We start from the raw sequence: 26,728 nt of genomic DNA, 5'->3' as shown, positions 1-26,728 counted from the left end.
AAGCCATCTCCGTGTCCTCATGACTGGCTCCTCCTCCCAGACCTGCTGTTTCCCAGCCTGGTGTCGTCAGCCCACAGTGGCGCCTCCCCTGCTTACCTGCCTCCTTCGTATTTGGTCTTGGCCTTCGGAGACCTCTCAGCTCCTCCACTCCTTCCTGATTCTTCCCACCACTGGCTGCCTGGGCCAAGTTTTTTTCTTCTTTTTTGGCCTCTTACCTAAATTACACCAACCGGCTTCCCCAAGTCAGGTGTTCCCCACTTCAGTATGTCGTTCTGTGGCAGCCAGACTGGTCTTTAAACACCCTTCTCAGAAAACTTGAGTGCCTTTTTTCAAAGCACCTAAAAACTCCTTTATTTCTAGTTCACAGCCCTTCCACCTGTGACACCCCCCCCCCCCCCCGCCCTCCGATCAGTTCCCTCTCCAACTGACACTCTAGTCGGCCCATCTCTCAGCTCTTCTTGGATTCTTGACATAACCTCTACCGTAACCCTTTTCTTCTCAGGAGAATCCCTTCTCTCGTTTCCTCCAGCTTTTTCCAAATCAAACCCATCCTTTAGGCTTAACTAGAATTTCATCCTGTGTAGCTCAGGCTCTCATCCTTTCTCATTCTGTCCACTTCCCCCTCCCCTAATCTTTTATGATACTACGGTTCATACCCGATAATTTAATACGTAATGATGTGCTGTTTTACAGCCTCCGTTTATTTCCTGTCTTCCCCCATAGCTGCCTTACTGTTTCTTTCTTTCTTGAATGCGTAGTAGAGGCATCTGGTGCAAAGAAAAGAACCTAATCTCTGTTCGTTGCTGTCAGAACTGATAAAGGAATTTCTTTCCCCAGGACGCATCCCTGAAAGAACTCACGATATGTTCTGGAGATACCTTGCTTTTAATTGAAGGGAAACTTCCTCTTCCGGTAAGATTTCGCTTCTGAATTGACATTTTATAAATCACAGTTACTGCTTTCAGATTACAAAGATGGTATATTCTCATTGTGGGGAAATGCGACCCATCACGAAGAGAATGATGAGATTTGGGGTAAGTTCTCTGATCAGACAGCTGCCAGATTCTACATCTTTGTAGGTTTCCCTCTTATAAAACCAGTTTGTATACGATGTTATTTCCTACTTCTCATATTTCATTTTTTAACCTGACTACAAAATCCAAAAATAATCATCATAGTCAGTGTATGCCTTACCATGGTTTAATTCATATATATTCCCGTTTTAAATTTGTTAATACTTAAATACAAATCCTCCTTAAAATTGTTCCAGAGTCAAAATCAGCAAGTCAGAAGGTATGAACTTTTACAGACCAGACACTGTCTGTATCTTGCCACGTTGCTTTCCCAGAAAGCTGCACCACATTGACATCCCTAATCAGCCACATCTGAGAGCTCTTAAATAAACACTGCATGTTACCACTTTTTTTTTTTTAATGTTAGTGCAAGCAGAGGGGCAGAGAGAGGAGGACAGAGAATCTGAGGCGGGCTCTGCACTGACAGCAGCGAGCCCCAGGTGGGCCTTGAACTCACAAACCGTGAGATCGTGACCTGAGCCAAAGTCAGATGCTCAACTGACTGAGCCACCCAGGTGCCCCCGTATTACCGCTTTTTAAGACCATTATTTATTTGGTTATTTAATGTGGACACATGTAAAGGCAAAAGTTAAAAAAAAAAATGATCCCAGATTCCAGCACTGAGATAACCATTTGGTTATGATTAGAAAATTCAAATACCACGGAAGGCCATAAAATGAAAAAGGTTTTCCCATATTTTTCTCCCCAGAGAGAGAATGAATTTACTTTCCCTTGCATATCCTTCCAAGAAAAAACTGATGCCTGTTTGTATGCAGAATGGTACAGAAGGATATGTGTGTTCCCTTCTAACGTTTACGTGAAGGGGGTCGTATTCTTTGCATTGTTTTACACTTGGTTTTTGTTTTTATTCACTTACTGTATCTTGAGGATCTCATATCAGCACACACCTTATTCTTCTGCATCACTTCTTAGAATTCTGTTTTATTCCATGACCTTTAAAGTGAACTTTTTAATGGGTAATATTCATAATACAAAATTTAAAGTGTATAAAAAGTGGGGCCAGGAAAAGTAAGCATCCCTCCTGCCCTCCAGCTGCTCAGTGCCCCCCCTCTGTAGGCAACCAGTTTCCACTGTATCCTTCCAGAAGTATATACTTTTTAATGCACACATATGCACACACGTGTGTATGTGTACATACGTAGCACATACATACATGTTTGTGTACATGCATGTTTTTCTTTACCCAAAAGATCATATGCAATTCTTTTTCTGTACCTCCCTTTCTTCATGAATATTTTATCTCCATATATATGTTACGTTAGTATACATACAGCTATTTGATTGATGGCTATGTAATATAGTCCATTGTGTGGAGGTACCGTGGTTTATCCATCCAGTCTCTTTTCAAGGATTTAGGTGGTTTCCAGTCTCTTGTTGATACAAATAACACTGCAAAAAATATCGCATATGTGCCATTTGCACGCATGTATCTACGGGATAAGTTCCTAGAACTGAAATCACTTTGTCAAAGGTTATGGCCTACCATAATGTAACCAGTTTGTGGTTTTTGCCACCGTAAACAGTTTGCATCTGTGGCTTTGTGTACGTGGGCTAATATATCAGCTTTATTTCCTGTAGTTTGTATATAGGAATCCAACTTAGAGCAGTAGGTTCTTCCTTCCTTATAAAGTTCCTTTAGGAATTTTAATGAGTGAAAACTGCTTCTAACAGGTGCATTGTACTAGTGGAGCTCTTACAATGCCTGAAAATATTTGTACAGTTTATTCTGTTAAATATTTTGTTGTCTTGTTTATACTTGTCATTTATTGTGGTAAGATACTACAAGTAAGTGTATCTACTAAGATACTTCTAAGCAAAGAACACTGGGTCCCAGTCATCCATCCCAAAGACTAATTTTTTTATGACTTTAAACTTTTTTTTTTTTTTTTTTGGGAGAGAGGAGGAGAGGGGCAAGGAAGAGAGAGAATTCCAAGCAGGCTCTGCACTGATGGCACAGAGCCTGACGCAGGGCCCGATCTCACAAACCACAAGATCACGACCTGAGCCTAAAACAAGAGTCGGGTGCTTAACCAACTGAGCCACCCAGGAGCCCCGATCTTAAACTTTTGATTGTAAAAACAATAAACAGATGTAGCGTATGGCAGTAATCTAAAAAGAAAAGTAATACATTCAGGAACGTTTTCTGTTATCAAGATATTTCTCTCTGTGGAAGTAGAAATTCACTCCATGCATGTACGTCACAGAAGTTAGAAATGCTCCATTCTTCAGGGTTTCCTGAAGGTGCCCATCTGGTGGTACCAGCCTGGGGGTCCCTCCGGTCATTGGAAGAGTCATCAGGACCAGGTGGACGGTACCCCTTCTCCAAGTGGGGTCTGGACAGCTACTTCCACCCAAGGTGAGAACAGAACAGTGGCAGCCAGTGTGTCCTAAAGAAAAGTGACAAAGGAAGTATGTGTCTTCAGCGTAAGGCTGAAAATCGAAACCTGTTTATTCCATAACTCATGCCACGATAACACTGTCCTATTTTCCTACAGTGCTTTGTCACCCCTATAAAGTGCCGGCTCTTATTATCCTTATTAATCAGTGTATCAGATGTTTTCACCCCACAAGATCCTCATGAATTTAGCCCATTTATTGTAGCAGATTGGGACACTGAGTCTTTAGTCCCCGCAGGGGCTCCTCCGCGGCCCCCACGGCAGAGACCACACCTGCCGGCTCCCTCCTTCCTGCCTCCCCCGCCAGGTCCCCGCCCCTCACCTCTGACTTCTGAGAAGCCCGAGTGCGAACGCTGTTTTACTCTAAGTTGTTCTCCACGGACAGAATTGAGCGCGCACATCGTGATGAGCAAGAAGTCACTAGCAGAGAGCTGGAATGTGTCGTAAAAAGATTTTCACTTCATTACAGAGAAAACACAAGTTAATTTTCCTTGTAGCTAAATAAAGAATATATTTATGGTAGGACCAACTCTTTACATATTTTTTTCCTTTTGTTGTGTTTTACTTCATTATTTAGCTGTTCTAGTGCCTTGAGGTATTACACACTTAATATTTCTTTTTACCTTTTAAAGCCTCAGTACTGAAATGAACACAGATGAGTCACGTTGTTGTCTCCTTACTCTGAAGTCAGGATTATACGTAACGAGCAATAAAATACTTCATGTTGAATTACCTCTGAAATTGGCATTAAGTTTTTTTGTTTGTTTGGGTTATATTACATACGCACTAATTCTAAAATGCTTTGGTGGTAGAATATTAATTACATAGAGAATTGGATACAAATTTAAAAAGCAGTGTCTTTCTCCATGAAAGTAAAGAAAAAAGTTTTTTTTTTTGAATGTTTATTTTTGAGAGAGATGGAATACGAGTGGGGGAGGGGCAGAGGGGGGCGGGGGGCCAGAATCTGAAGCAGGCTCCAGAGTGCGAGCTGTCAGCACAGCACCCAACTCAGGGCTCGAACTCCGGAACCGTGACATCATGATCTGAGCCGGTCGGATGCTCAACCACCCAGGCGCCCCCAAAATAGTTCATTTTTTGATAGTCCTTCTATATCACAATATATGGGAAATATGTTTTCGTTCCTGAGAGTTTCCTAAAAGTATCTTCTGGTGGCATCAGCTCGTGGTGTACTTAAGACAGAAGAACCACTCACAAAGAGCTTTTTTACTTCATTTACTTAATCTGATATCTTACTGTGTATCAGCACTGTGCCCAGCAATCAACAAAGCAAAAATGAGTTTTAAATTTAGTTACCAATTTTTATGTCTAGAGTTTTAGATAAGAGAACATTTTGGTTTTGCCTTTTTAAAACAAATGTAGAAAGTCCTTCTTACTGTCAAGGAAATTTTAGTCAGTAGACATTTACTGGCCATTTACTATGTGGCGTCCACCAATCCCAGACACTGGAAAGACCGACAGGATAGATGGAGAATGCCTGCCCTCTGTGGAAAATGACCATTGTCTTGGGGAGACAGAGTAGGAAAGCCATACACACAAGAAAACAGACAAAACATGTTGGGGTAAGTGTTACGAGAGAAACAAGAAGGTAAAATAGTAAGGGCTGAGGATCCTACCAGTAAAGTTCTCTCTGAGGAAGGAGAAAATGTGGAGAAGAATATTCTAGGTGGACATCACAAGCGTGAGACTCCTCAAACCCACTGCAGTGAGAGAACCGTGGCATTGTGCCCACAGCATCCTCCCTCCCTGCCAGTGTACCAGGCGTGGCCTCCTCCCTTCCCAAGTCCCCAGGGACCCAATTTGAGGAACTCGGATTCGTAGTTTCTCGAATGGAGCTATACTAACCCTGTCTGTAATATCAAAACATGGCGTGTATTTCAGAAACAGGAAGCGAACACACGGCAAAGCTCCTCTCTAACCTCCAGCTCTGTCCCTCGTAGGCGCTCCAGGTGACCTGTATGCAGAGGCTTCCCTCCGCCACGTGGGGGACCTCGAGATCTCAGAAGAGGCCACCTTGCTGGAGCTGAAGTCCCAGGTCAGACTTGCTCCCGTGGCGCACGTTAGTGGTGGCGTGGCTTCTTCCAGTGAGATATTAATATCTTCTTCTATTTCCTTTTGCCTCACTTACAGTCTGTTCTGATATGGCATGTGTTATATGCCATGTTCAGTGGTAAGTACCCAACAGGCGACTCACGCATATGGCTCAGACGGCCCCTGGTGTTTGTTTCTGCCACTGGCCTTGTGCCTTTCATTTCCCCCCACTCTGACAGGCATGCTGTGTGCTTTCATTTCAATTTGTCCTCAGTGACTTGCAGCTTATGTTCATTTTGATGTCTGTAAGGAAACATGATTTATTGAAACATCTGTAAAGCATTCACTTTACCCCTTTATTTACATTGTTTTTGTATCATCGTGATCCATGTGTTAAATGTTGTCCGTTGAAAGACGTGTTATCCGTCTCCCAGGTCCAGACATCAGCTTTACGGTAGGGGGTCAAACTGGATACTGTATCATTTTCTTCTGTATTAACATTAGTAGAGAAAGGGCATTCGGTCCAAATGGAAAGGCTGGATTGAAAACAACACAAAATGCTTAAGAAGCATCTTACTGTTACTGGGCATCCCTTTCTCTTAAAAAAAAAATCGGGGTGTCCAATTGAGTATCAGTGGCTGATCTTGACTTTTGACTTTCCTGTTGTGTCCTCGGCATATGAAATAACCTTCCTCAGAAGCAGCAAATGGTCTTATTCCCATGAGGGACAGGAGGGGAGACTTTTTTGTCTTATATTGGATTGAGAGATCCAAAATTGCTGTTTTTAGATAAAAAATGAATACCGGCCATTTTATTTATTTATTTTTTTTTAACGTTTATTTATTTTTGAGACAGAGAGAGACAGAGCATGAATGGGGGAGGGTCAGAGAGAGGGAGACACAGAATCTGAAACAGGCTCCGGGCTCTGAGCTGTCAGCACAGGGGCCTGATGCGGGGCTCGAACTCACGGACCGCGAGATCGTGACCTGAGCGAAAGTCGGCGCTCAACCGACGGAGCCACCCAGGCGTCCCAATACTGGCCATTTTATATACTACAACCTAAATCTATAAATAGTTCTCAGCCCCTGCAAAATTAGTGCAGAAGTTGAGGCCTACCAGTTGCATCCAAAGATTCCGAAACATTTCAAATTCAAGTTCTTTCACTGACTGAGGAAACTCTGAAGAACTACGTTAACGGTAAAGAAAGCGGATGATGAACCCCTTGCTTTCATTGGAGCTCTTGTGAGTTATACTCATAGAAATTAATTTCTAAGTTTCATTTTCTAAAACATGATTTAGAAGGAGCTTATGGCTCAATAGAAAATTCACTTATCCCACAAGCTGGTTTTCCTAGAGAGGAATACAACAGTAACTGGACTGATTTCATTCAAGCGATATCCCTGAGATTTTTTTTTTTTTTGATAGATTTTATCATTATGCGAGATACTCTTTCCCTCAGATGACATTGTGTAGGGCTTCAGTTTCGTCAAAAACAATACATGTTGCGGGAGTGCTTTTTCACACCATTGGAGAAACGTCTTGTTTCTTTTCTAGGCCATGACCTTGTCCTCCTCTGATTTCGTCATCCCGTCCCCAGCCTTCCTTAGAGCCTGGACCTTGGAAAGTAAGCGCCCCGGCAGGCTTTTACGGACCAACCTGCAGCAACTCAAGTAGGTTCCCCCTCGATACTCTGTCTTCCGTTTCCTCCACTGCTGTGGTACCAGGTGGTGAGAGGCCGGGGGAGAAGGCAGGTAGCCTGTTGTCAGGTAGATGCTTTGAAGCAGAAACTCTGGGCCTTTAGTTTGCCACATTAAGCATAAATGTAGCTTTGTGTGTTTTTACTGTGCTTCAGCTACCGTGAACAGAATTTTGAGGTTTTTTTCAAGCTTTATTGAGATATAATTGACATGTTAGCACTGTGTAAATTTAGAATGATTGCCACCATAGCGTTAGCAAACACCTGCATCGCATCACATAATTACCATTTCTTTTTCATGGTAAGAACATTCAAGATCTCTCCTAGCAACTTTCAAATATGGGATACAGCACGGTGAACGGGAAGAGCTGGGCTGTACGTTAGAGCCTCAGAACTCACTTGTCTTCCTCCCGGACGTTTGGACTCTGTGATCAGCATCTCCTCTTTTCCTGCAGCCCTAGAAACCGTCACGTACTCTCTGTTCCTAGGAGTCCGGCCTTTTCAGATTCCACATATTTGTGAGATCGCACAGGATTGATTTATCTTTCTCTGTCTCACTCACTCCACGTTACTTGCATAATGGCCTCAAGGTCCATCCATGTTGTCACAGACGATAGGCTGTCCTTCTTTCTCGTGGCCGAATGATAGTCTGTCGCTTACACGTATAGACACCACGTCATTGTCTGTGATGGACACTTAGGTGTCTCCAAATCCTGGCTGTTGTGAATAATGCTGCTGTGAATAGTACCTGTTGGAGATTTTGTTTTCATTTCCGTGCATACCCAGAAGTGCTAGGTCATATTGGCAATTCTACTTTTAATTTTTTGAGGAACCTCCAGAAGACTGGCTTCACCAATTTACATTCCCACCAACAGTGCACGGGGCTCCCTTTTCTCCACACCCTCGCCAGCACTTAATCTCGTCTTCCTGATGCTGGTGGGAGGTGGCATCTCAGGGTGGTTGCAATTTGCATTTCCTTGATGAGGAGTGATGTTCACCTTTTCACGTGCCTTTTGGCCACCTGTAGATCTTCTTCAGGAAAGTGTCTATTCGGTTCCTCTGCCCATTTTTTTTACTGGACTGTTTCAGAGGTTTCTTGCTTTTGAGCTTTCTGGGTTCTTTCTTAACCCTTTATCACATAGATGATTTGCAGGTATTTTCACCCATTTCATAGGTGGCTTTTTCATTGACTGATGGTTTCCTTTGCTGTGCAAAAGCTTTTTAATTTGATGCAGTCGGTCCCACTTATTTTTGCTTTTCTTGGCTTTTCCTTTTGGTATCAGTACCAAATCCAAAAAAGTCATCGCCAAGGCCAATGTCAGGGAGCCTACCTCCTGTGTTTTCTTCTAGGAGTTTTGTGGTTTGTGGCCTTTCATTCAAGTCTTTAATCCATTTTGAGTTGCTTTTTTTTTAAGTTTGTATTATTTAAATACACCATATTAGAGCACTTGTCTCTGAAAATATCACAAATAAAAGATTTTTTTTTTCTTGTTTCAGCAAATTAGAAGTAGGGGGAAATTTCTACACAGTAGCTGCTATGAGCCTGATTTCTTTCTTCCAATTTTTTTTTTTTTTCATTCTTTTTTTTTCTTCTTTGTCATGGAAGTAACAACATCAGGACGAGAACACTTACATGCATACATACGCTGTATTTTACAGAGACACAACAAAAGCGTTTGCGATAGATAGAGTGTTGCAAATGCCACATCTCTTTCCTTTATCTCATGTTCAGTTTTGATTGAAACACATTTCCTTACAACGCTTAAATATACAAAGAGTAAGTAGAATGTTGTTAAGGTAAAACACAGGGTGCAGACTCTGGCCAGTGCCCTGCTAATTGTTAATGAGAGTAGAAAGCAGATTTGAATTCTCCTCTTAATTCTCTTAATTAGCTTCATTAGTCATTTCCCTCCTCCCATGCTCCCCCCACCCAAGATGTGCCCCCCGTGGATCTTTTTTTCATTTTCTCTACAGTCTCTCCATCAGCCCAGGTTCGTGGGGTGCTTAATGTTCGTATTCAGTCATTTTAATACACCGGTAATGTAGGAAGGGCAGTCAGGTCTGACGGAGGTGCGGTGGCGTGGAGCTGGCACTGGGGCTACCAAAGCAACTGTCTACTGAAGACAACGTGGGGTTCACTGTGACGAACGCGGTCGGAACGCATCTGGCGTTACTCTGACCTTCCAGCATCCCGGGTCTGGCAGTAGTGGATGGCACTGAAGTGAACGTAAATGGCCACCGATGAGAGTTGTGGGTCTATCACGTCCACAAAATAAACTGCCACTGATGTAGTGAAACCGATCTCCTAGGACCACGGAAGACACTGAGATGATATGCATCGCCTCGGGCCCAGTTTGCTTGCAGGAATCGACTGTCCTTAAGCGCTGCAGGCTCTGCTGTTCCCAGATCACCGGCCATAGTCACTTGGGCACGGGACCACACCGCCCTCGGTGTAACAGGACAGGGCCGATGTCGCCGCGCTGCGCCCAGCCGCGGGGGCACGCGAGGCTCCAGCTGTGCCGGTAGCTGTCCGTGGCACAGAGCAGACAGCACGACCTGCTTTTCCCCTTGAGGTGGCGGCAGAAAGCGAGCGAAGCCGCTCGGCTTCCAAGGAAGAGTTTTTGAGCTGATTTTTGTGCGCAGCGTAAGAGAGCGATCGGTTCCGTTCTTTTGCACGTGGCTGTCTGGTTTTCCCAACACCGTCTGTTGAAGAGACTCTCCTCTCCCCAGTGCGGAGTCTTGGCTCCTTTGTTGTAAACTCATGGGCCGTACGTGCATGGGTTCATTGCTGAGGTCTCTGTTCTTCTCCATTGGTCTTTGTGTCTGTTTTTATGGCAAAACCATATTGTTTTGGTTACTGTAGTTTGAAATCAGGAAGGGTGATGTCTCCAGCTTTGTTCTCAAGATTGCTTTGGCTCTTTGGGATCTTTTGTGGTTCCGTACAAATTTTAGAATTGGTTTTCTGTTTCGGTGAAAAATGCCATTGAAATTGATAGAGATTGCATCGAGTCTATAGATATCTCTGGGTAATGTGGACATTTTAACAATATTCTTCCAATTCACAAACGTGGAATTTCTTTTCCACTTAATTGTTTCTTCAGAGAGTTTCTGTCATCAGTGTCTTCAACATATCAATCTTTTGCCTCCTGGGTTAAAATCTCTTCCTGCGTATTTTATTCTTTTCAATGCTGGTAAATGGGACTGTTTTCTTAATTTGTCTTCCTGATAGTTCAGTGTTAGTGTGTAAAACATTAAATGATTTTTGTATACTGATTTTGTATCCTGAGACTTTACCGAATTCATTTAATAGTTCTTTGGTGTTTAGGGTTTCCTATATATAATATGTCTTCTGTAACTGGAGACAGTTTTACTTATTTCTTTTTGATTTGAATGCCTTTTCTACTCCGTGTTTCATTGCTCTCGGAAGGACTTCCAGGACTGTGCTGAACGAGGGCAGCGAGAGCGGGCGTCTTCTTACTCCTGACGGTAGAGGAAAGGCTTGCAGACTTTACCACTCAGCATGTTAGCTGTGAGCTTGTCATATATGGCCTTAATTATGTCAAGTTGTGTTTTGTCTCTACTCATTGTGTTGAGAATATTTATCAGGAAAGGATGTAGAATTTTGGTCAAATGCTCTTTCTTCCTCTATTGAGATGATTAGATATATACCCTTAGTTTTGTTACTGTATCACATTGATTGATTTGCAGATATTGAATCACTCTTACATCCCTGCAATAAATTCTCCTTGATCATGGTGTAGGATTCTTTTAATGTACTGTTGAATTTGGTTTGCTAAGTCAGGTTTTGTATCAGGGTAAGGCTGGCCTCATAATAGAAATTTACAAGTGTTCCCTATTCTGTTTTTTGAAAGAGCTTGAAGAGGATTGGTATTAATTCTTGAAATGTTTATTAGAATTAACCAGTGTGGGGCGCTTGTGTGGCTCAGTCGGTTAAGCATCCTACTTCGGCTCAGGTCATGATGTTGCAGTTCGTGGGTTTGAGCCCTGCGGTGGGCTCTGTGCTGACAGTGTGGAGCCTACTTTGTCTCCCTCCCTCTCTCTGCTCCTCCCCAACTCATGCTTGCATGCTCTCTCTCTCTCAAAAATAAACATTAAAAAATTAAAAAAAAAAACACACACACACACCAGTAAAACCATCTGGTCCTGGACTTTTCTGATTCAGTTCCCTTGCTAGTAGTTGGTCTGTTCAGATTTTCTATTTAGTGCATACTAAGTCTAGTATGTTCCAAGACTTACCCATTTTTTTCCAGCCTGTCCAGTTTGTTGGCATCCATTTGTTCATAGTTGCCTCCCAAATATTGAGTGTTCTTATTTAGTATATTCTTTTGCTCAAGAGAAAACTTAGAATTTTCCCCCCAAAAATCTAAAAACTTAAATGTCACTCAATAGTATTTTGTTTCATTTATCAGGGAGTATAAACTGGGAAGGAAAACGGAGATCTGTCTAGAGCCCCTTCAGAAGGAAGAAAACTTGGGGTAAGCCATCCTATTCCATGTACATGTCTCGTCAGGTGGGTAGTTTCCTGAAAAACTTAACAATGTGATCAGTAGTGAAGGGTTTTTTTCCCACTGCTTGAGTAGCATGGCAGCTTAAACCAGATTGTGTTCTGCAAATATGTCTGTATGTCTGGTGTCTGGAATTTAGAACTCAGTTTTCCATGAAAACAGTGAGTCACAAATGCATACTGACTCCGTAATGATCTCAAAGTGTAAGAAGCTGCTCATTCCCAGCTCTCACCAGTGCACTGAGATAGTGTGTTGTCAGACTGACTTAGCACAGCACCTGTCACTGCCCCCCCCACCCTACTTTTTCGTCTTCACAGTGCCTGACATATACGTACTGAATTGTGTGTTACTGGTCTCCCACTGCTGGGATGTAAGCCTTGTGAGAACACATCCTTTGTGTTTTGGTCACTGCTCTTGCCGCAGTAACACAAGTTACTGACAGGTGCGTCGTGGTCACTAATTATTGGATAAAGAAACACCCCTAAGGGGTCTGTAATCAACCTTCCTATTTCTTTTCTCATTACAAGAAAGTCTTTTAGGGGCACCTGGGTGGCTAGTCGGTTAAGTGTCCAACTCTTGGTTTCGGCTCAGGTCACGATCTCACAGTTTGTGAGTTCGAGCCCCATGTGGGGCTCTGTGCTGACAGTGTGGAGCCTGCTCAGGATTCTCTCTCTGCCCCTCCCCCGCTCACTCTCTCTTAAATAAATTAAAAAATATAAAATATTTTATAAGACCTTCTATCAGTATCATAAAATAGGTTGTTTCTACCTGATGTGATGGGAACACCATTCCTGCTGTTCGTCCTGCTGTGTAGTAACCAGGAGCCCTCCATCGACAGGACTTTCATTTAACCCCTCTGCGTTTATAAAAGTGCATCCTTTTTTTTTTTTAATTTACCATTTTTTTCAACGGTTATTTTTGAGTGGGAGGGGCAGAGAGAGAGGGAGACACAGAATCCGTAGCAGGCTCCAAGCTGTCAGCACAGAGCCCAACGCGGGGCTCAAACTCACGAACTGTGAGATCACGACCTGAGCAAAGTCAGAAGCTTAACCGACTGAGCCACCCAGGCGCCCGTAACAGTACATTCTTAATACAAACCATATGACCAGGAGTAGTTCCCTGGAGGGGGATTTCTGGATCAGATGGTATGGATATTTTACACTTCTTAAAAGTTAGGGTCCTTTCCGGGTGAGTTACACCAATTGCTGTTCCCACGGGCAGTGTCTATGAGTAGTATTACTTTACTTTGCCCTCAGTTGCAAGTATTCAGTGTTGGTTTGAATGTTTGCTAAACTGATAAATGAGAAATGGTTGTCTTCTCTCATTTGCTTCAGTTCGTTGATTGCTGGTAAGACTGGGTATTTCTCAAGGGCTTGTAATTATAAGCCATTTGCATTTTGCGAGTGTGAATTCATATATTTTGTGTGATTTTATAACGGGGTCATATGAAAAAGTGGTTTGTGAGTGCTTTCTCAGTGACACTGACCCTTGGTCACATCTGTTGTAAGTGGTACATGTCCCTTTGCAGACCAGGCCGTGCACTTGCTTGGACCCCCTCCCTGGTGGCTCCCTGTCCTTGACCAGCCCCCAGAGTCCCACACCCCCCCCACCCCCAGCCTCACCACACCTGCACCCTCCCCGTGCCACTGCCCCCAGTTGTTCCCCCATCATGTCACCCCTTCTTTTGGTGAAAGCACCCACACAACAGAAACGTGTCACTTAAAATCCCACATGGTCTCAGCACCCTAAACGCCCAGCAGTTGTGCCCGCTTCTCCCCTCCCCACCTTCCAGCTGGAACCCCATGTCCCGTACCACCCCACACGCCCAGCTCCTCCCATTCTTCTGCGTTTGTCTCCCTGGGCCCCTCTTCCCCACGCCAAGCCTTTGCTCGCTTCTCCCTGGCTGCCCCGCAGCAGCTCAGCCTTCGGGCACCTGTTCCATAGCTCTGTCTGGCGACCTCGGCACACTGGCCCGGCCCGGCGTGGGAGCTTCGCCCCGCTCGGGGCCGGATCAGCACCGAAGGAAGTCAGAGTAGGGAAGAGTATTAGAGGGTCTTGGAAAAACCAGGAGAGTGGGAGGGGAGGCTTCGCCCGTCACGCTCCCCCATGGTTACTGCGTTCTCACTTTGCTCGGTCTGACACTCGACTGTTTTCTGGCGCAGGCCCCACGACGTGGTGCTGAGAACACAGATGCGCATCCCCGGCAAGAGGGCATACGCCCCGCACGTGGACTTGGTGTGGGACACCGCCTGCGGCTGGACCGCCGGCTCCTTGAGGCAGCACATCGCCCACTTCTGCTCTCTTCCCGTGGAGAAAATTGAAATCGCCAAGTACTTCCCCGAAAAGTTCGAGTGGCTTCCAGTCTCCAGCTGGGTAAAGTTGTGGGCCTTTCTCAGAGAGCCTGGGCCTCGCCGGTGTAGTCGCTAGGCCACGTGCGCTTTCCCACAGATAGGGAACTTAGTGAGAACCTGAGATTGACGTTTCTTTATTCAAGATGCTTGATTTCTCTATAGAACCAGCAAATTACCAAGAGGAAGAAGAAGAAAAAGCAAGATAATTTGCAGGGAGCACCTTATTACTTGAAAGATGGAGACACTGTTGGTATCAAGGTAAGTTACTTAACAGCAAATGTACCATTTTAGTAAAACACCAAGATCAAGTGATCTTATAGAGAAGTTGTATCAGTTCTTCAAGGCTCAGATAATCCCGTCTTCTAGAAATTGTTTCAGAGAATGGGAAGCAGAAGAGAGAAAGCCAGGCAGCTCGTTATGAGGTCAGTAGGACCTCAGTATCAAAACCTTAATCTGGGTTTGACTCACATGAAAAAAATGCTTTTGAAGTTGTGTCGTTCAGTGCGTTGCCGTAGGTGTTCGTAGGTTCCTGTATTAGGGGAAGACCTTTCCTTCCGTTCCTACTTTGCTCCTTTTCTTTTCATCCCGAATGAGCACTGTGATACCAAATCCCTACTGTGTCTGCACCTGTTGAATTAGCTTCACAGCTTCCCACCTCTCATCTGGTGTCCTGTTCCTACATAAGTGACAGAGCCACCTGGCTTGCCTTGGACAAACCTACTTTTCACACTATAATATTTCTAGGTTAAGAATTAGTCATTTCGATCCTTGATTTAAGAATTAACTTCCAGGTATTAAGTTGACTAAGGATTAAATTGCTGACTGATATTTTCACATCAAGGAACCAGTATTCCCTTACCCACCACTTGCATTCAGCATTGTAATAAACAGTGGGACCCTTCCCAAAGAACAGTAAATAAAGAAAAAATTGCGGGAGAAATAAAGGAAATTCTAAAAGGAAAGCATGAAACCGTTACATGCAGTTCTACAAAGGAGATTCAAGAGACTGTACAGATAAACCCTCAGATCAGGAGAGTTCAAAAGACTGCAAGGTCGGTATACATAAAACTACAAGGTACCCGGGAATGCATCCAGCCGAAAGATTTAGAAGACCTCTCCAGAGATCACAAAAACACTGAGCAGTATTGAAGCTTCAGTTAGGCACACAGCAATATTACACCTCACGGTACAAAGATAGCGGAATGCTTCCCGTGTCTGTGAAGTTAGTGCTGGTCAGTAAGAGACATAAACTCACGTGCAGGAGCACAGGGCAGAGAGCTGAGGTGTTTAAAGACCACGGTCCAGGGGCACCTGTGTGGCTCAGTTGGTTGAGTGTCCAACTTAGATCATGATCTCACGGTTCGTGAGTTTGAGCCCCGCGTCGGGCTTCGTGCTGACAGCAAGGAGCCTGGAGCCTGCTTCAGAGGCTCTGTCTTCCTCTCTCTGTCCCTCCCCCACTCATTCTCTTTCTCTCAAAAATAAACCAACAGTAGATAAGTAAATAAAAGACCACAGTCCGGGTGCTCACCTCACCAGGTACAAAGTGACAAGGGCAGGCAGGAGGGGGGCACTTGAAGCCACATTAAAAACGGATTATTCAGTAACTGGTACTGGGAAAATGGGTTATTCGTACAGGAGAAATTCTCATAAAGAGGGTCCCCAAATTTATTTGAGCTTCAGGCCCCGGAAAATCTGTATCCAGCTCTGCTCACACACCAGATACATCAATATGAAAACTCAAATGTGAAAGGCAGTGATTTCCAATCTTTAGAAGATTTAAGAAATCCTTCTTAACCTAAGTCATAAGGATTTTCTCAACATAAGAAACAAAAAGCACAGACCAAAAGAAAAGGATGGATAAATCTGTACTAAAAGTAAAAATTACAGGGGCACCTGAGGGGCTCGGTCAGTTGAGCGTCTGACTCTTGAGCTGAAATCAAGTCACGATCCCAGGGTCGTGGGGTCGAGCCCCACATTGAGCTCCGCACTGAGCGTGGAGCTTGCTTGAGATTCTCTCTCTCTCTGTAAACAAAGAGTAAAAATTTTAGTTCATCAAAGGAAATGACAGTGAAAAGGCAAGCCACAAAGAGGAACAAGATCGGTCACAAGGATGATGGTCCAGAATGTGAAGGACATGTGTAAGTCAGTTACAGAAAGACAGCCCGACAGGGGAGACCGGGGCGAGGATGAACACCCCCCCCCCCCATGGGAGGAGACTGGCCAGGAAACAGGGCCTTTGAGGTGAAGCAGCAGCCGGCACCGCCCGCCTCCGGCAGGGGCGCACGCGGGCTGGCACCGGAGACAAGTCCACGCCGGGCAGGACGATCTTGTGCGCAGCAAACCCCGGCCATTCCTAGACACAACCTGAATCAGCTCACACACGAGTGAGGAGACGTGCGGAGGGCTCACCTCAGCATAGGTCGGAAGAACTTCAGTGATCCTCAGAAAGGGGACAGATAAAACGAAGAAAGGTATTAACGTGGTGATCTAGAACACGGCAATTAAAGTCCATAAATCAGGGCGACGTATGTTAACGCGGACAGACCTCCAGTTACTTAGGGTTGAAAACAAAGTCACAAAGTGGTCATTTACAGGAAATGTAAAGCCTTGTAAAATGCGGAGGGTCCCTGAGGGTCACAGTCCTGGGTAGTAATCGGGGCGGAGGGAGGACGGCAACAACCAGGCTCACCTCCACGGAGCACTGGCCTCTGACGGGCGGGGGGGCCAGCGGCGGAATATGAGTTTTCCTTGGAAAACAAATGTGCAAATGTGGTCAAAGGTCAGTGGTGTTAACAGCGGTCACTGAGCAGCTTTTTCATCTACGCGGCACCGTCCACGTGCATACGTTCACCTCCGTTTTTCCCCGTGACCGTGGTAGGAGTAGGAGTCTCGGGACGCACGCCTGCGGTCTTGCAGGTACCGCTCTGAGGACGTGGACATCGGCCCGTTTCCTCTGTATTTCCTCTTACTTTGCAGTCAGCTTTTCTGTTTTTAAAAAGCACATCATACGCCACTTACCCGAATAAAGGTTCCTTGTGCAGCACTTACTGGAACAGAAATCGTATCGTATTTGTTACTTTTTCTCACCTGAGAGCTACTTGTAAAAGCAGCAAAACCCTCCTGCGTGTCCTCAGTATCTTAGCACGTAGCTGCCCCTCCCAAAGGCACACGATGGAGGTGGTCAGTCACACAAGACAGTGGCAGGTGGCGAGCGTCAGAATGGCCACTTTGCGCTTACACATGTTCCTGTGAGCACTGCTCAGGGTCAGAGCCGTGTGCTGTCACCCAAGTGATGTGTCCCCACGTGCTAAGCCGGGGGGGGGGGGTGGCCAGGGCTCATGGCAAATGATGTCCACGTACGAAGCCGATGGCACGTGCCAGGAGTGGAGAGGTCTGGTCCCTCGGGAGAACGTGGGGACAGCATCTGGGGACACCGGAGAGTTAACAGACGCCCACGGTGTCACTGTGGAGGTGTGCAGGTGGCCGCTGTGACAGGATTTCTGAAACAGCTGTGCTCCTGGCCGGGGAGGACCCTGTGCCTATGTCGTCCTCTGTCGGAGCCCCTGTGCCGGCCATCAGTGGGGCTGTGTGCTCACTCAGAGGCCGGCGCGGCATTTCCACTGCTGGCCGAGCATATTTCCAGCACCAGCATGTCTTACGTTCGTTGTTTAATTTACGTCAATTCAGATATCCTTCTGTTGATGTATTTTTTTGCATACGTCTTAAAAGTAGGCTAAGAAGAGATCCGAAAACACTGTTCCTTCGTTATTTTGAAATGTAGAATCTCCTGGTTGAGGATGATGAAGATTTCAGTACCATCAGAGATGACCTGGGAAAAGAGACACAGAAGCAGCTCGCTCTGGGAAAACAGAAAAGGTACGGCCAGTTTCTCTCACGCGGGCAGCGTCCCCTCGAAGGCCCTGATGGCAGCTCTTCCCACCTGTGCTCTTGATCGAGGCTCAGACAGGGATCCTTCTCCGCTGTCCGTGCTTGTACACGCTCCTTTGGTCACCTCCTGACAGGCTTTCCGGGAACAGGGACACAGCCTGGGCGACATGGGCAACAAGTCACTAGGAGGAAACCCTCCCCCTGCACCCTGGTCTGGTCTCCCGCCTCCTCTCTGCCACTTGCTGGGCCTTTTCCTCCAGACGCCGGCACCCTTGGGTCTCCTGGACAGATGAGCACCACTGTCACAGAGCGGCTCCAGCCTCTGCCTGCCTGCTCACTGCCCTTCATCCAGCACCTCCCTGTTCACGCCAACCCCGCGCCCTCCCCGCTCTCTCCCCACTCTGCCAGTATGGACTCTCGTTCCTCTTCGTGGCGCTCACCTCTCCCCCCCACCCATAAACCAGGTACACTTACCAGAATCTGCTGGCATGTTCCATCAGTATTGATACTTGAGACTCCATGTGCCTGAACAGGGCTCTCACCCCCGTATCCGTGTCACCCCCATGCAGGCCCTATCAGGGGCACCACGGTCCTCCCGATCTGCTCCCTGCTTCCAGGCTCCTGAAGTCTGAGTCCTCAGTTGGCTTTTCCCTGTTCTGATTGCTTCTTACCCGAGTTACTGCAGCAGCCTTCGACGTAACCCACCTGCCCGAGCCCCTGCTCACCTCCTACTCTTCACCTCCTACCCGTCCCCGCTTTGGGTACCGATGTGTCAGGCATGCTGCCAGGGGCACCCGGCGGGGCCGGAACAAACCACAAGGAAGAGAGGGCCAAGCGGGAGGCAGTGTCACTCTGGCACCACACCCGCAGCAGTCCACGGGGCTGGACGTTTCAGATCCTTGCGTCTGTCGATCTTAACACATTGATTCAAAAGGTAAAGATCACTCTGCCATGAGACGTTTTCATCTGGCAGATTGGAAAAGGCCCCAAGTTTGACCCGCTGTGTGGACAACATGCAAAAGCCCATTGTCCTGACATAGGGTTGGTGAGGTGGGGGCAGGGGAGGCATAAATTGAGGTCCTCCGACTGAACAGTTTGTAAATACCTGTCCAAATTGCAAACACGCGTCCCTGTGGCCCGTCGTAACTTAACCCCAAGAAGTTGGAACGGGGGTGCCTGGGTGGCTCACTTGGTTAAGCTTCGGCTCAGGTCATGACCTCACGATTCGTGGGTTCAAACCCTGCATCAGGCTCTTTGCTGACAGCTCAGGGCCGGGAGCCTGCTTTGGATTCTGTGTCTTCCTTTCTCTCCACTCCTCCCCCACTTGCATTCTGTCTCTCTTTCTCTCTCTCAGAAATAAACATCTAAAAAAAAATTTTTTTTTTAAAAAGCTGGAATGAATTTCAGAGTCATTCCAAATCCCCCAACCCGGTGAGGCCTGTGGTGTCCACGACCGTGAGTCTATGACAGCCTCTCCTGTCTCCCGCAGCCAAGAAACCCTCTGTGTGCAGAGCAGTGACGTCTTCTCTGGTGTCAAGACGCCGGCCCGGCCCCGAGCACCAGAAGCGTCTCTTTCCATCCACGTCGGGAGTTTCAGATAGTGCGGGCAGCCAGCGACGTCCCCGTGGCCTCCGCACCCCAGCGGTGCCGGTACTGGCGGGTGGTGGGCATGGGCGCGCTGCTCCCCCCACAGCTCCCCGGGTGCTGCCGTGCGCGCACGCGTGTGGTTTTCCGCCTCCTGCGGACGGGATTCCAGACCCTCCGTTTATTACGGGCAGAGGGACGTTCCATCCCCGGCCAGACAAGCGCGCTTTATCACGTGGCCGAGCTGCACCCCCACCTGGGGGGCTTGCACAGACCTGGCGGTGTCCCACAGCGGCTGGTCCCACGCTGCCCTTGCACCACACCTGACCCCGGCTGCCATCTGTATGAGAAAGTTCACCCGTTCCCCGTCAACTGCAGGCACGTCGCTACCCTCCGACGGGTCCGCCGTCTGAAGCACTCACGTTCTTCTGTCTTCACGGTTCAGACGAGGTTGTCCCCGCGTCAGCAAGGATTCTGACAGCTCAGCTCACGCCGACGGGCCGGCCAGGCTCACGCTGGGACACAAAGGGTGTTTCTGGCCCCCACGCGGCACGTGATCCCCCCCCTTTGACCGGAGTTAAAACCGATTCTAAAGCGTTAGCTCTCTTCCCAGGATGAGGAGACAGGGTGGCCTCCCGGGCTCGGTGGACGCTGCTGAAGAGAAGGAAGCCTCAGGTGTGGCCACACTGGTGGCAGCTCGGCAGCCCTGAGGTGCCCTCTGCCCCGTGTCGTCCGTGATCAGAGCCTTCTCGCTGCTGCTGCTGCGAACGCCGGAGCCTCCGTGTGTCCGGAAGCCCGGCCGCGGCAGACGGGCCTGGCGTGGGCTGATGGTCCCGAGTTTCTTCAAAACAGAAAACCTATACCAGGATTCTGTTCCTCCTAATTAAGCTTGGCCAATAATCAAAGACCTCAGCGGTATTTGTGACAGACCTACATCTGTCCCCAAGCCGGCTGACCAGGACACTGGGACGGTGCACGCGGATTCCAGCTGGGCCGGAGCAGGGTTCCCGAGAAGGTAACGTGCTCTCTTACCTCAGATGAGGCTTTGCGGCAGCTCTCGCCGCGAGGCCGTCGCCTCCCCTCCCTGCCGCTGCCACCACTGCACTCGGTGGCTGGAGGTGGCGGGAGGACAGGTGCGGGCCAGCGTCCCGGCCGCGGCACGAGCCACGTGTCCACAGAGCTGGCCGCTTCCGAGCGGCCTGGCCCCGCCCCGCTCCTAGCACGGTCCCAGCCGCCGCGGGAGACCTGGGCCTCCGTGCGCGTGTCTGGCGTCGGGCCCCAGGGGCTGGATCTGCCCGAGGGTGTAGACGGGCTCCACGGATGCACCTTGCGCAGCCACCAACGCTAGACGTGAGGGGGGCCGTGGCCGAAAGCCCACCCCTCGGCGTAGAATCTGTTCTGTTCACACGAGCTCCGTGGTCGGTCCCTTTGTGGTAAGGTCATAAAATGGTGACGTAATAACTGAAAAGCTTGGCTGTGGAGAAGCCCGAGCCCTTGCCAGACGGTGCCTTCGTGGGCCCGCGGTGAGCCTGCCTGCCTTCCTTCTGTCCATCCTTCCACATGGGGGTGGAGTGGGGCCCCCGGGCGGGGGGGGGGGGGGGGGGGGGTGCTGTGAGACCTTGTTCAATAAACCATTCTTCACTGTCGTCTCCACGTCTGATGTGCACCTGCTGTTTCCTGCTCCACCCGCTTTTGTTCCCGAACCCACTTTAGAGGCTAAACGTTTATATTTAGAAATGCTGTCTCAGTCCTGCCTCAGAAATTTAAATTCTGGGGACTCCTGAGGAAGACTACCAGAAGAAACTGCAAGTTTCTGGAGGAGGGGCAGTGGTGGTTGCATTACAGAGAACAGTTATTCCACTAGGACATTTTTCTGGCAAAAGGGGAGGGCAGTGGGGCACCAGAATTTCCCGATGATCAAAAATCATGCCTTCGAAGATGCCAGTTTCTCTCTGGAACAGACTTCATCGCGAAGGACCAGAGGCCACCGACAGCCCCTCACATTCTGTGCTCTGTGACAAGCCCATCCTGGGCACGGGTCAGCAAAATAAATTCACCACGGGTGTGTTTACATCCTGGAAATTCGCTCACCTCCCAAGGCAGAGTGTACCCGAGAGGAAGAGCTATTTCTGACTCCATTTCCTCCTGTGCCCCCACTCACCACGGTGGCCCGTGTCACTGGCTGCGCGGCGTAGTGGCCGGGACCCTTCACTTCCGGGTGACCGAACCCAGGCCAGGCTGGTTCCGGCAACGCCAGGAGCCCTCAGACGGGGCCGACATCAGGCCCACAGAGGGGAACCGCTGGATGGTTCGGGGCTCACGGCGCCCCACCTGATACCCATGATTCCTCCACCTACGCCCAAACCACACTCGCGTCCCCCAACCCCATCCCGAAGGGGGGCAGCTCGGTTACACGCAGTCCCTGCTCCCGTCCCACGTCCGAGGTCTCCAGACTTCTCACGGTTCGGCAGCTGGTGCCTAAAAGAGCCCTGGAAATCGGGGCGGGAAGCAGTCTACACGGGGGGTGAAGAGGACCACAACCGAGGCTCTCTCCGGAGGCCGCGAATGCATCGGGCAGGACACGCGCAGCTAGACAGCAACCCGCGAGCTCCCCGTCCTGCCGAGGAGGCAAAGCCTCGCTCGCCCTGCCACGCTCCGACCTCGGGGTCAGCTGTCCCCGTGGGCACACCTGACCTGGACATCGGAAGGACTCTCCTTTGGGGTGACGCCACTTGGGCACTCTTTCCTGAGTGTGCACGTCCTGGAGGCCTGGCACTGATGACCTTGGGGCCGAGCGACCGCAGGCTTTTGCCGGCCAGCGAGGGACCTGGCGACACGATTTCTGAGAGCGCTCGGAAGGCTCGTGGTCGATCTGCTTCCATCAACAGCGTGAGCGACAGAGCCTCTGACTCCCAGCCAGCTGCTTTTCCTCTACGAGTTTTGCAAACCTGGTTCGCTTTTGGGATGAAAACCGTGAATGGGCGGTGCCTCAGTTCCTGCCTGATACGGACACACCGTCCAACACCGCAGCCCGGGCTGGTGGGGTCAGAGCGGCCTCCCCTGGTGTGAGCGGGCCCCCGTCCAGGCCACGCTCTCGGACCCCGGCTGCAGAGAGGCCTCCACGCCCCACAGACACCCGCCCCCTGTGCGCACCAGTCTGCCCCAAAGCTTTCTTCGTACCACTTCACCCATCCCCGGGGGTCCCCCTTCTCTGGCCTCACACCTGTATAATAGGTGTAACTCGTGTCTATATGCTTTCGCTTTGGCCTTCCAAATACAAAATCTTTATGGGAGGAACGCTACAGGGATTAGGTTCAACATAGAGACAAGACATGCAGTTCTCACTCACATACAACAAGTGTGGCAGGTACAGGGAGGAGGTTGTCCAGGAGCTTCGTGGAGACCACGGAGGTGCGAGGAGTAGGCTTCCAACCTCGTGGCCCCGGCTGGCTGCTAGAGCTCCACCCATCAGGTCCACCCTCCAGGCCAGCAGCAGGAGGAAAAAGACAGGCATCCATGTTTTAAAGGAAACTTTCTGGAAGCTTCAGTTAATATTTGTATGTCTTTCACCCAAGCTTGGTCACATCACTAAGGTCAACTGCAGAGGAGGCTGGAGAATGTGGTCACACTTGCAGGGGCGCATTTGGGCACAACGCGTCACCCAGATGGCGCGGGGATTCTGTTAGTGGGGCAGGAGACAGGAAACTGATGTTTATAAGCATCAAGCAGTGGCTTCTACAAATGCCGAGAGAGTCTGAGGTCTAACGTTCAAGATTAGATTACACGACAGAAGGGTTGGGACTTGGGCAAGCGGAGGCCTCGGGCACAAAACTTGAAGGTGCCCAAAAAACTCAGTAATCAAGACACAGCGGTACTTAATAACAACATTTTTAGAAATCAAAATTAATGCAGAAAAATCCATAATGAACAAAATATTAAAGTTTTAAACCAGGATCAATACAAGTTAAAAGTCCTGCCAGCCTCGGTATTATCTTTAGAACAAACTCCGAGTCCTGCAAGCACACGTCCAACCCGCCGTGCCGGCTGCGTCCCCAGCGCCTTCCCTTAGCGGGGAGGACGAACTCAGTCGGGGTCAGAAGAAACCACGAGAATCCAAGTTCTCCATTCCATAAAGGATTGTCGGACACAGAAGGGGGGGGGGGGTGCAAAGTGCTTAGATGTGCCTCAATTTCCTCTCTAGCCCCCCGGCCCAAAGCTTAATTTCCCCCACGCCACCCTCCGCTATCACGGGGCGTAGACGTGGAGCTGGGAGCCGGCAGCGTGGCCCCGGTGCCTGTGCCAGAGGCCAGAGTTCAGGGGATCGAGGCCACCCGCCAACACAGAGCCACCAGAAACCAACCACCAGAAACAGTGCCCGGGGCCAAGGACAGCCCCTGGGTCACAGACGTCAACCTCCGGTACAAGGTCAGCATCCCGGGCAGCGGGTAAGGGCCACACCGGCCGACGGAACGCTGCCGACCGGGTGTTGCCAAGGGTCAGCTTGCGGCTGGAGGGCGCCCTTCCTCTCCCCTCAGCGACACGGGCCTCCCTCCTTCCGAACACCTGGAAACCACCTGAGGGAGGAAAGCAGGGCAAGGTACGTGCGTTAACGGAGGGACCTTCAGGCAGAAGGGACCCAGGGCAGAGTCGGCTGGTGACAGCGGCCCGCGGCCCCTCCCCCCGCACACCTGGCGCGGCTGAGCCCCCAGCTGGGCTTCCGCTTCCGGGTGGCCTCGGGAAACCTCACGCGCACTCGTCCGCGCTCCCCCCACCCCGGCAGGAAGGTGACCGGAGCCGCCGTGGCCGCGTGGGCCAGACCCCCAAGTGACACGTGGAGGGGGCCGCGGCCGGGGTCCCCGAGTGCCTGAAGCGCAACCCCCCGTGACTGTTCTGGGACCCAGAAAAACACTTGGTTTGAGCCACTGCACTCCAGGGCTTACTTGTTTAGGCAGCTCGCCAGCTCGCCAGGGGAGATGGCATCAGCCAGACCGCGGAGAGCTCGCGGGTCTGGGCGGACGAATTCCCAGCCGGGAGCCGCTCCGCCCTCTGCACGCACCGCGTCGGCGAGTCTTGCGACCGGATTATACTCGAGCCCTCCCCCTCGCTGCCCTCCCGGGAACCGGGAGATGACAGAGTGACCTTGACCTTGGAGAGGCCGCTCCCTTGGCATAAAGGTGCTGGGAGTAAACAGAAGAGCCTGTGGTCTGGTTTTATATGAAAGATTTAGGAGGATGAGACTACTTGCTTCAATGACCCTCCCTCGGTAGGCTGGGCCGGGCTCCTGTGATGAAGTCTGAACCTCTGCCCTACCCGCGCCCCACCTCCTGGCTGGGCTCTTAATTCCACAGATGCGAGTGGCCACACCCTAAGAGACACAGTGGCTTTCCCTTTTGCTTTTCAGCCACGCCCACTTACTTCCAGAGTAGCTAAGATACAAAATCCTGAATCCGGTTTGGAAAGATCTGGGCGGCGACGAGGAATGACGACAAGAAATCTGACAATGGCAGGTTTTATTTATACACAGAACAACCTATTTACAACCCCAGATTGGGTCTGTACACAGCAATACAGGAGGCATTTGCTTCCACGGCGGGCACCGTATAAATTAAGATCATAAATATGAGGGGTAAGCCCCGCCCGAGGGCACAAAACCTTTCGTCCAAGACTCCCCAGGACCCTTCCTCCCTCCCTCCACGCTGACGGGACCGGGGTCCCCGCGGGACAGCGCCCAGCCTCGGCAGGGGCGTCGGGGGGCAGGCAAAAGAGCGGCCTCACGGGAACCGACACGGCCGCCGCAGCAGATGCGGCACCGGCCGGACGCCGACACGCTTCCATGCAACACTCACGTTTACTCCATTCGCCTCTAACTTACTAGAATCAGAAAAACGGTTTTTACGTAAACAGTGTTGTTTTACTCACTGACGACATACTAATTCTAAACACCATGCTTCACCCAGCCCTTGGGCTCTCCCAAGGGAGGGCGCGGAGGGTACGGGACGGCCCCACAGCGTCAGCACCGGCCGCCGCTCCCCTCCTCACCGAGCACGTGCCTGTCCCCGGCTCGCCCCGAGGACCTCAGAGCCCAGGGCCCGGCCAGAGGTGACAGAGCAGACGCCGTTCTGGTACCGCGGGCTCAGGACCCCACGGTCTCCTTTGTCAGCCTGTTCTACCTTGAAAGCCGGTGACTTCCGGTGGCCAGATGATCCCTCTCTGCCTTCCCGGGTTCAAAGCAGCCGTCTGATGGCACAGGGGGCGTCGGGGTGGGGAAGGCCACGCACGACAGCTGAGCACGCTGCAAAGCACAGGCCCCCCCCCCCGCCACCACACCCTCAGGGACAGGAGCAGGCCAGGTGCCCGCCAGGGCCCCAGCAGGAGCGCCCCCAAACCGGCAGCAGAAGCCCGGCCAGGCTCACGGGGGGGCGGGGGTGGAGGGGCCACCGTGCACCCCAGTGAGGGGGAGGGGCCTGCAGAGGGAGCAGCAGGCAGATGCTGTTCGGCGCCCCAAAGGTTCCCCCCCTTTGAGATTCCCCCAAGGGTGGCCGGATGACACCTGCAGCTCCCCCCCCAATCCCCTCACGAGGATGAGGGATGAGGCGAGCTACAGGGTAGGGGCGCGGGGGCCTGGCTGGCAGCTGGGCCGGGTTACAGAGCCCTGCAGGGTGGGCTGTGGCGGCGACGGGGGAGACGGGGAGGGCCGGGGACGTGGGCGAGAGCGGCCCGAGGCAGACGGCCGCCCGCAGGGCCAGAGACGGTCGGTGGGGACGGTCCCCCAGGACGGGGCGAGGCATCGCCCCAGCGCCCGGGACGCACTCGCGCTCGCCAACACCGAGCCCACGCAAACACCCCCTGTCTGCGGGGAGACGGGAGGCTATGGCATCTCGGGGGCAGAGGGACCACGTCTCCACGCCAGCAGCTCAAGAGGAGGGCGCCACGCGGACGAGGCCAAAGGCAACCGGAGAGGGGATCTGTCAGCCCGAGGTCGTCACCGTCCGTCCGCTCGGCTCGAGGAGGGCGAGCGCGCTTCGTCCTCCGTCTCCGCGCGCCGCGAACACGGGCGGGACGGCAGTGCGTCCGGGCCGCTTTCAAAGCAGGAGAGGCGGCATCTCGGCCAAAGACTCCGCAATACCGGGGGGGGGGGGGGGGG

General features: G+C 50.3%; 1 protein-coding gene and 1 long non-coding RNA gene across 18 annotated transcripts in view; one reads left to right on the top strand and one right to left on the bottom strand.

The window, feature by feature from the left end:
* Positions 1–21,155, top strand: part of USP40 (ubiquitin specific peptidase 40) — an 88,837-nt gene extending 67,682 nt beyond the window's left edge. For 9 of the 16 annotated variants that reach the window (XM_042950557.1, XM_042950556.1, XM_042950548.1 and 6 more), the window contains 9 exons: positions 838–912; positions 3,324–3,450; positions 5,449–5,543; positions 7,094–7,209; positions 11,666–11,731; positions 13,924–14,134; positions 14,275–14,370; positions 17,894–17,988; positions 19,490–21,155. In XM_042950557.1, coding sequence (XP_042806491.1) covers positions 838–912; positions 3,324–3,450; positions 5,449–5,543; positions 7,094–7,209; positions 11,666–11,731; positions 13,924–14,134; positions 14,275–14,370; positions 17,894–17,988; positions 19,490–19,601 — 993 coding nt within the window. In that variant the 3' untranslated portion in view covers positions 19,602–21,155. Of the gene's footprint in view, positions 1–837; positions 913–3,323; positions 3,451–3,797; positions 4,096–4,122; positions 4,279–5,448; positions 5,544–5,638; positions 6,408–7,093; positions 7,210–11,665; positions 11,732–13,923; positions 14,135–14,274; positions 14,371–17,893; positions 17,989–19,489 lie in introns of those variants that run through there. The other 7 variants (XM_042950551.1, XM_042950563.1, XM_042950559.1 and 4 more) reach the window with 7 other exon arrangements.
* On the bottom strand, positions 3,390–18,344 carry LOC122226798. Of its 2 annotated transcripts, XR_006205771.1 has the most exons (4): positions 18,053–18,344; positions 17,200–17,941; positions 3,813–3,921; positions 3,390–3,481 (listed from the first exon to the last, which is right to left on the bottom strand). It is a non-coding gene; the product is annotated as an uncharacterized LOC122226798 (long non-coding RNA). The 2 variants fall into 2 exon arrangements; XR_006205770.1 differs by lacking the exons at positions 17,200–17,941; positions 18,053–18,344 and adding an exon at positions 11,493–12,228.
* Positions 21,156–26,728: the final 5,573 nt, after the last annotated feature.

This window comes from Panthera leo, chromosome C1 (genome assembly GCF_018350215.1).
Source record: "Panthera leo isolate Ple1 chromosome C1, P.leo_Ple1_pat1.1, whole genome shotgun sequence".
Classification (NCBI taxonomy): domain Eukaryota; kingdom Metazoa; phylum Chordata; class Mammalia; order Carnivora; family Felidae; genus Panthera; species Panthera leo.
This window is presented reverse-complemented; position numbering and strand designations above follow the sequence as displayed.